At 42.6% G+C, this 9,358-nt stretch overlaps 2 protein-coding genes across 3 annotated transcripts in view; both read right to left on the bottom strand.

The window, feature by feature from the left end:
* The window catches only part of LIPT1 (lipoyltransferase 1), a 7,599-nt gene extending 6,369 nt beyond the window's left edge, over nt 1-1,230 (bottom strand). The window contains exon 1 of one of the 2 annotated variants that reach the window (XM_011969612.1): nt 1,144-1,230. The gene's annotated coding sequence lies outside the window, so the exon portion shown is untranslated. Of the gene's footprint in view, nt 1-827; nt 1,093-1,143 lie in introns of those variants that run through there. The other variant, XM_011969613.1, reaches the window with a different exon arrangement.
* Nucleotides 1,231-4,737: 3,507 nt separating this feature from the next.
* The window catches only part of LOC105531649 (chromosome unknown open reading frame, human C2orf15), a 9,600-nt gene continuing 4,979 nt past the window's right edge, over nt 4,738-9,358 (bottom strand). The window contains exons 3-4 of the mRNA XM_011969618.1: nt 8,526-8,617; nt 4,738-5,685 (exon numbers count right to left, since the gene is read on the bottom strand). Of these exons, the coding sequence (XP_011825008.1) occupies nt 5,349-5,685; nt 8,526-8,551 (363 nt within the window). The 5' untranslated portion in view covers nt 8,552-8,617 and the 3' untranslated portion in view covers nt 4,738-5,348. The remainder of the gene's footprint in view (nt 5,686-8,525; nt 8,618-9,358) is intronic.

Here is a 9,358-nt window from a genome sequence, read left to right on the forward strand (position 1 = left end):
CTAAGCCTCATTAAGAAGGCGTCATGTGAGAAAAGATGCAAGAAGCTGTTCTAACCACCTGAACACATAAACCAATAAACAGACCTCAGTGAGGATGTGACATTTCAACTGAACCCCGAAAAATGAGAAAGAATCACGAAGAGTGAAAAAAGTGAAAACAAAGGGATGTCCAAAAATCCCTGACTGCCAGCTTATGGATTTACAAAGAGAACTATAGGCCACCAATCAGATATTCAGATGAGCCTGTCCAATTATTCACTATAAGACTACTGACAAGCCAACTCTTAAGTTTGCTTGGTGAATACGTACTCAGAACAAAAGGACTGAGTTACATGATTTGAATGTCTGACGGAACGGGCTCTGAAAAAAACACTTCCTCAACTCAGGAGAGCCCCTGCTCTTAAGCCGGGATACCCTCTCTCCTCTAGAGGCGTGGATTCATCTGGCTCAGGTGCGCCCCTCTTTTTTTATTCTATGCTCCAGTAGCGGATCAGACCCCGACTGAGTAATGCACAGTATTTCAGGATATTTCACAGTCGTTGGGACAGTGTCAAGCCTTTGATGGTCTGGTTAAATTTTGTTCCTTAAAAATCACTTTGAATCTTTCTACTCTAACCCTTTAATGACTAATTTTATAAAGTTTTTCCTTATCTTCCATGTTCTTGGGACACTTCCCTACCTCTGCACTGCCAAACACGCCTCCCCATCACTGAACTGAAAGCGAAAACAGCACAATCCCATCTATCTTTCTAGGCAGGCGCAGCTTCTTCATAAGACCTTGCTAAGACCCTATTATTCTGCCCCCTCTCTGGTAATATACAACTTACTCAGAATCTCATTACGGTCGTGTGCATGTTTTACTTCGCCCTTTTGGCTCCCAGGGGGCGTGCACACAGCTAGCCTCCAACATGTTTTACGGTATTTACCCTCCCTCTTGTGTTCGGGGTCGACCCTTCCTAACAGTGAAATGAGGTCGTCCCAAGCGCCGAGGGGAAAGCGTGCACACAGAACCCTTCAGTACCAGCGGGGGAGACCCGCAGGCCCTGCCCCACCGCCAGAGACCCCGCTCGCGCCCACGGACCACGGCCGTCCACGCGCCATGACCCGCAACATCCCGGCTAGAAGCGCTTCCGCTTCACCCACCTGCGGCTTCCGGTCGTGCACAAGGCCTCGCGAGGGCGCGAGCTGGAAAAGTGCGCCGTACGTCCCCGAGCAACCGGCAGGCCTTGCGCGCGACCCTGCCCCGCCCCCTGGAGGGCCGGCCCCCTGGAGCACCGGAGCAGGAGGGGCGCGCAGGGATCGCGCCGCGCCTCGCCGCCTGCGGGGTCGTGGGGTCCCCGCAGCCCGCAGGGGTGCTAAGTAAGGGTCCTTCAGGGCGGGAACCAGATTCGAGGCAGGGACGCAGGCCACGTTCGAAAAAAAGTACCGAAAGTCATAAGGCCCCAGTTCAGAGGGGCGTTCCCCGCGTGACAGCACAGACTTTAACGGCCACCCCTGGGCGAAGGTAGGAGAGCGGATGTGCTAGGTTGGAGGGGGCATTTCGTGGAGCTAGTTTAGGGGGAGCCCCCAGAAGCCCGGAGCAGTCAGGTCACACGACGGGCAGGAAGGAGGACCAGCAAATACTTTTTACTGAGCATGTAGGCGTTACGCTGGGTCTTTACGTATCTCCTCCAAATAAGTGAGTCCAAGTGGCAGGTGACTCGAAAGGTGAGGAAATTCAAGTCAGTTTTGAAAGACACATTGCATTTAAAGGAATAAATGGTATTCGCAGTACAGAGATGATAATACAGGATGGAGTGGATCAGAAAACACACTGAGGCGAGTGATCATTCCCATTTGCCAACTCATTGCAGTTGGCAAGAAAATCCTGTGGTTCCATGAGATGGGAGATTACCCCAGGTATTGCTGCGTAACAAACTGCCTCAAACAGTGGCTTCTATCTCTAACATGGGGGCAAGGTGGGTGACTCCTCTGCTAGTTTCTCCTGGGCGTATTCATGTGGCTTCATTCAGCACCGGTTGGCTATGCTGGGCGGTCCAAGATAACCTTATTCATGCTCTGGCAGGTGCTGCCTGGCTGCTAGGGCACCTCAACTGAGGCCTAATCTTGGAAGCAGCGCCTCAGCCATATTCTATTGGCCAAAAACAACAAAGCCAGCCCAGAGTTAAGGCGTGGCGTAGTGGACTTCACCTCTTGATGAGAGAAGCCCAAAGAACTGGTGGTCACCTTTTTCAGTCTTGCTCAGAAATCAATCTCTCCTTCAGTGAAAATAGAAACCACGAAGACTTGCCTCTTGGAGTAAGAATCATTCAATGTTCAGTTTGGTGATGTTGATACAGTAAATGACCAGGGCTTCATGTAAAGCTACAATGAAGACATAATGACACCTCATTTCTTTATTATTACACCTTTTACCAAGGTCACTCTGAGTTAGTCTATCTTGTATTGTGCAGGTGGGAATGAATTTTGTTTAGAGTTAACTGCACTAGGAATTTTCCTAGTTATTATTAAAAACAGTCACAGAATATTGTTGCTCTTTGCTTATATTACTTCCTTCTAAATTCCCTTTCTCTGAAATATCAGGTGGTACAGGTTTGCGTTTTTTTCCCCTAGTTTCTTGCTGAAGAGGTTTTAAAGAATCCCATTCCCTCCTCCTTGCCCCAGGATTTCTGTCCCTTGGTTATTCTTAACTTTACCTACTTCTTTAGCTTCTCCACTGGAACCTTTCCAGTGACACTCAAACATGCTGTACTCTTTAACAATCCTCCAGTGACCTCACTTCTTTTTCCACTTTTCATCCTGCCTGCTACCCTTCTGAGCCAACCTTCTTGGAAAAACCGCTGTACATCCAGTGTCTACTTTCTCACTTCCCATTCGTTGTTTCAATGTACTCCAAAATGGCTTTCCTCCCAATTATCCAGCAAAAGTGCTTTTGCTAAGGTCACTGGTGACATTCATATTGCTAGATCCAGTGGACTTTTCAGTCTTCATCTAACTGTTCATTTGACTACCTCAACCTGGAGATTCCTGTGGACAACTGTGACATTACCCTGTCAACTCCTCAGTCCCCTTTGCCAGGTTTTCCTCTAGCCTCACTGCCAACTCCTCAGTCCCCTTGGCCAGCTACCCTGCTCTAGTCAACCCCTAAATGTTGGAGTTCCTCAGATCTTTATCTCACACTACATTCTCCTTAAGCAATTTCATTCATTCTATGACTTTAAGTACCATTTCTGTATAAAACTTCAAAATTTATACTTTTTAGTTCCATAGATACAACTGCCTTATAAACCTGGTAAGTCTAAAAACTATGCTCCTGAACTCACTCTTTTTTTCCCCCAGGGATCCTGCATGCATCTAGCCTTTTTTGCTAGAAGCCCTTTCTTCTTCCTCACTTTCCACTTCCAAACCATGACTACATCCTGTCAAACTTCACCTGTACTCTATCCCCTTCTCTCCACTTTTATGACTATCACCTTCATTCACTTAAACAACCATGTCACTGCAGAAGCTATAAATGTCCTCAGAGGCTGCTCTGTCTATGGAGTAGCGATTCTGTTGTTTCTTTACTTTCTTAATAAACTTGCTTTCAAAAATATCCTGAGATATTTTTTCCCATTTCCCACAGTTAAAATCAAGTTTATGGCCCAGTGGGAGGATTACCTGAGGCCAGGAGTTTGAGACTAGTCTGGGTAACATTGTGAGACTCTGTCTCTAAAAAAATACAAAAACATGCTGGGTATGGTGGCACATGCCTGTAATCCTAGCTACTGGGAGGCTGAGGCAGGAAGATCGCTTAAGAACAGGAATTTGACACTGCAGTGAGCTATGATCGCTCCACTGCTCTCCAGCCTGGGCAACAGAGTGAGACCATCTTAAAAAAAAAAAAATTCAGCTTTATGTGGTATGTCTTGTGTTGTGTTATGTCTCTCTGAATGCTATATGTTTCTTCATGGCGTATCACAATTGGCATCTTATATAATTACTGTATAATGTCCTGTCTCTCCTAGTAGGCATAAAACTCTACAAGGCAGTGGCTATTTTATTCCATTTTATTTATACAGAGATTCACTACTGTATCTCCAGCACCAAGCACAGTGCTAGGCTAGGTGAACAAATGCATGATTTGTGTATTTTTTTCTCTCCTAAAGAATTATGTTCCATAAATAATAAAAAGCGTTGTCTTTTTAGCTTATGTCCCAATCAACAATTGTTTTTCACTCTCAATATTCCCTACAAACACATTTGTTTAGTATTTTTCTGATAAAATATAGCTCCCCTACGAAAAGATGCCCTTTCCTCTTTTAAAATGAATATTAAAGAGATTTCCAACTACCAGATATTTTCATAACTGATACACAAAACAAGGTTTTTAAACACCAGGTTGTTTTTCTCATATTAAATATTGGTGACATAAAATGGTATCATCTGCAAGACAAACTATTAACACTTGGAAAGAATACTTTTCTAACTCTAAAATGGATTCTATGTGGAGGGAAAAAGCAGTTTTAAAGGCACGATTTAAAATGTGAAATCCTTCTGAAGATATGCAATTTATTGGCCTTTTCAGTTTATCTGCAGTGATCTTTTACAGAACAAAAATGCAAAATGTAAGAAAGTAAAGTATCCTAAAGCAGAATCCCAAAATGGAAATATAACATACAAAACCGGTACACCAGAAATACTATGAAATATGAAATACTGATGTCACATTGCTTGGACCTCTTTTTTTTTTTTTGGGAAGGAGTTTCGCTCTTGTTGCCCAGGCTGGAGTGCGAGGGCATGATCTCAGCTCACTGCAACCTCCGCCTCTGGGGTTCAGGCGATTCTCCTGCCTCAGCCTCCCAAGTAGCTGGGATTACAGGCGCCCACCACCACATCTGGCTAATTTTTTGCATTTTTAGTAGAGATGGGGTTTCGCCATATTGGCCAGGCTGGTTGCGAACTCCTGACCCGCCTTGGCCCCTCAAAGTGCTGGGATTACAGGTATGAGCCACCATGCCCGGCCTCTTAGACACTTTTTTAAATCACTTGTTAAAGAAATACATTAAAATGAAAATGTGTTGGTGCTATTCAAATACTGTTACTTAAAAGCTCTGGTTTTTAAGGATATAATATAATACCAGAGAAATCTGCTTTGAATTTTGGAAGGCTTTTTCACTCTAAAGCAACTGCCTTTTGAATAGGCATAATCAAAAAATGCAGTGTAAGATGATTCACAAATAGTGTAAAATAAAGCAATAGTCTTCTGTCATTTTGTTAGGGTTTCCTAATAAGGTTAAGTTCTCTTTCAACACCCCCTCTTAATTAAAGGCAGTTTTTGGTTTGTTTGGTAATACATACAAATTGCTTCATTCCACATCTGTCATTTCTAGTCCATCACTTTCTTTGACGTATACCACTGAACCCAAGGCCTTCTCAGAAAGAGATCTTGTGCCAGTCCCTTCAATCCTTGAAAAGTTTTCTTGATTTGTGTCTTCTAATCTTATTTTCTTGGTGTTTTGAAATAACTGAGTCGTTGGTTCCAACCTGCTTTTTTCAGTCCTTCGTATTAAGTGATCATCCACTTTTGAATCCATATGCATAGCAGACACCTGAGTAGATTTACTAAGTGAAAATCCCATTGGGATAGCTGAACAAATATGAAAGTAATTTTTAAGTAGTGGAAGTGTTTCTTCAACTTGATTACTGGGGGAAAAAAAAAAAAGTAAGTGAATGCAGCAGGAATTTCCCTAACTTCATGGAAATGTTTGTTTGAATGAAATGCCATGGTGATACTAGAAATATAAAGTAAAATTGCCTCCCACCTTTCAGTGTTTACATTTTCTTTGTGGGAGGCTTTGCAAGTTCTAAAGATTTCTTTGAAAGTCGTTTTAAAAGGAATTTATCTGATTTTATGTTTTATCACCTTTCAGAAAATAGTAGAGATTCTCTTAATCCTTTCATTCTTGCTAGAAAACCTCTTACTAATGGGCTAAATAAATAACTACTGAAGGCCAAATACTCTGCTAGTATTTTATTTTCTGCAAAAAATATATTCTATAAAGATACTTGTGATTGGCTGGGCGCCCTGGCCCACGCCTGTAATCCCAGCACTTTGGGAGGCCGAGGCGGGCGGATTACCGGAGGTCAGGAGTTAAAGACTAGCCTGGCCAAAATACAAAAATTACTAAAATACAAAATACAAAATACTAAAAATACAAAAATTAGCTGGGTGTGGTGGCGTGCACCTGTAATCCCAGCTAATCAGGAGGCCCAGGCAAGAGAATCACTTGAACCCGGAAGACGAAGGTTGCAGTGATCCGAGATCGCACCACTGCACTCCAGCCTGGGCAACAAGAGCGAGACTCTGTCTCAAAAAAAAAAAAAAAAAAAAAAAAGATACTTGTGATTAAGGATGCCCAGTCTGTTAAGAGAGATGATCGGCCAGGCGTGGCGGCTCACGCCTGTAATCCCAGCACTTTGGGAGGCCGAGGCGGGCGGATTACCGGAGGTCAGGAGTTAAAGACTAGCCTGGCCAAAATACAAAAATTACTAAAATACAAAATACAAAATACTAAAAATACAAAAAATTAGCCGGGCGTGGTGGCGGGCACCTGTAGTCCCAGCTACTCAGGAGGCTGAGGCAGGAGAATGGCGTGAACCCGGGAGGCAGAGCTTGCAGTGAGCCGAGATGGCGCCACTGCACTCCAGCCTGGGCGACAGAGCGAGACTCTGTCTCAAAAAAACAAACAAGAGAGATGATTATGTAGCATGGAGGGAGGCCTTGGGAAGTTTCCCAAAGGAGGGGAGCCTAGGTCAGGGTTGCGCTTTCAAAGATGGGCAGGAATTTGGTAGGCAGAGTTGGCCAGGATGGCAGAAGGGCAGGCTACCTGCACAGCAGAGGTCTGAGAAAGCCCAGGGCTTACTGGAGAGAGTCATCTACCCAAGACGCTCTAGTGGCAACCGAGATCTGGAGCAGATTCCACAGCTTGGACCGAAAGCACTCACCCCCACCCCGACTTTTTTTTTTTTTTTGAGATAGAGTTTCGCCGTTTCACCCAGGCTGGAGTGAAGTGGTGTGATCTCAGCTCACTGGACCTCCACCCCCAGGGTTAAAGTGATTCTCCTGCCTCAACCTCCTGAGTAGCTGGGATTACAGGCGCCCGCCACCATGCCCAGCTAATGTTTGTATTTTTAGTAGAGATGGGGTTTTGCCATGTTGGCCAGGCTGGTCTCAAACTCCCGACCTCAGGTGATCCAGCCACCTCAGCTCCCAAAGTGCTAGGATTACAGGCATGAGCCACTGTGCCCGGCCTCACCCACTTTTAGAATGTATTATGTCTTTAATATTTAGCTACTGTATCTTTGATAGTTTACAATTTCATACTCATCGAACTCTAATTACCGACTGAACATTTCAAAGAATCATCTTGAAACCCTATTTGTCCATATTTGTGATTGAATATCAGTGTTTATAACAAAACAGAGTCCTGGGTCTACTGTAGTAGCCTAAATATAGTAGCTACTCACGTATTAATATAACAATTAGGTAAACAGTATATATTTGGCTTTCTAGGAATCAAATACAACTTAGCTAAATTTTTAAAGATCTCTGATGAAATTCTGAAATATGGTTTATACTTGTTTTTTAGATTTGGAACTTGAAGATGAATTTTTCTTCCTCATCAAAGGAATATCTAATACTGCCTTCAAATTAATAAAATTGAGTTTATTCTATTCTTTGGTTTCTCTTTTTGTTAGAAAGGAAATACTCCTGTCAAATGCATAACTTGAATCTAAACCTGAGGAAACAATCAGATAAACCCAACCAGAGGTATCCTCTATGAAACAAATAGCTTCTACCTAAAAATGTCAATGTTATGAAAGACACAGAGAGGCTGAGCAGCTGTTTCAGATTAAAGGAGGCTAAAGATACATTATTTCAAATGCAACCAATGCTCTTGAGTTGGGAAGGGGATGGAATGTACTACAAAGATCATTACTTAGATAGCTGCAACATTTGGATATTTCACAATATTAGATAATAATGTTAGATCAATGTGATAGATGCCATGAATGTGATAATTGTGATAATTATATATAATAATATTATATATTATATATTATTAATGTGATAATTATATAAGTCAATGTCCTTGTTCTTAGGCAATACATACTGAAATAGTTGGGGGTGAAGAATCATATCTGCAAGTTGCCCTCAAATTGTTTAGCAATAGAGAGATAGATACATAGATACATAGATACAGAAAGATGCAAAATGCTAACAACTGTTAAATCTAGGAGGTAAAGCTTAAAAATTTGTTCTACTTATTACATTTCTGTAGGTTTAAAACTTTTTCAAAATACAAAATTGAAAAAAGATTTTTAAAAAACACAAAACTCTATAAAACATTGCATTTGAAATCAACAAACATAAAATAATGATAACTTATGTAATTATCAATTTGTACATTAAATTTCAATCTAATAAAAGGACTGAGGAGGAACCAAATACAATAGGGTAGACTTGGCCCTGTGAGTCTCACCTTAACTTCCCCAGAGTTGAGGACATGAAGGGTGAACAAGTCTATTGGGGGCCTCTTTGGACTGGCATTTAGGTTGCCATTCAAGAAGAAATCTGGAATATACATGTAAGAATAAAGGTCCGTAAAGAGATAAATCAATCTGGACAAAAAGAACAAAGGACTTTCTTTACCAGATATTAAGATATGCTACATGGCTGGGCACAATGGCTCACGCCTGTAATTGCAGCACTTTGGGAGGCCAAGGTGGAAGGATCTCTTGAGTCTACCAGTTTGAGGGCAGCCTGGGCAACATAGGGAGACCTCATCCCTATCAGAAAAAACTTGAAAAAAAATAAAAGATATGCCACAAAGTAAAAGTAATAAAAATAACCTTGTACAGGTACAGGAACAAATAGTAGAATATGACAGAGCTGTAACTCAGACTTAGGTATTTGAGGAACTTCACATATGTTACAGGTGGCACTATAAGGCAAAAGAGACTGTTTAGTATGATAGTATTGTGAACATTGGCTCACTATGTGGACAAAAGTTAAGCAGGATCTTAAATACAGAAGTGGGCTGGGCGCGATGGCTCACACCTGTAATCCCAGGCCTTTGGGAGGTTGAGGCGGGTGGATCACAAGGTCAGGAGTTCGAGACCAGCCTGACCAACATGGCGAAACCCCGTCTTTACTAAAAATACAAAAATTAGCTGGGTGTGGTGGCGGGTGCCTGTAATCCCAGCTACTCAGGAGGCTGAGGCAGGAGACTCGCTTGAACCCAGGAGGTGGAGGTTGCAGTGAGCCGAGATCATACCATTGCACTCCAGCCTGGGTGACAGAGCAAGACTCCAT

This window comes from Mandrillus leucophaeus, unplaced genomic scaffold (assembly GCF_000951045.1).
Source record: "Mandrillus leucophaeus isolate KB7577 unplaced genomic scaffold, Mleu.le_1.0 Scaffold9, whole genome shotgun sequence".
In the NCBI taxonomy this organism is placed as follows: domain Eukaryota; kingdom Metazoa; phylum Chordata; class Mammalia; order Primates; family Cercopithecidae; genus Mandrillus; species Mandrillus leucophaeus.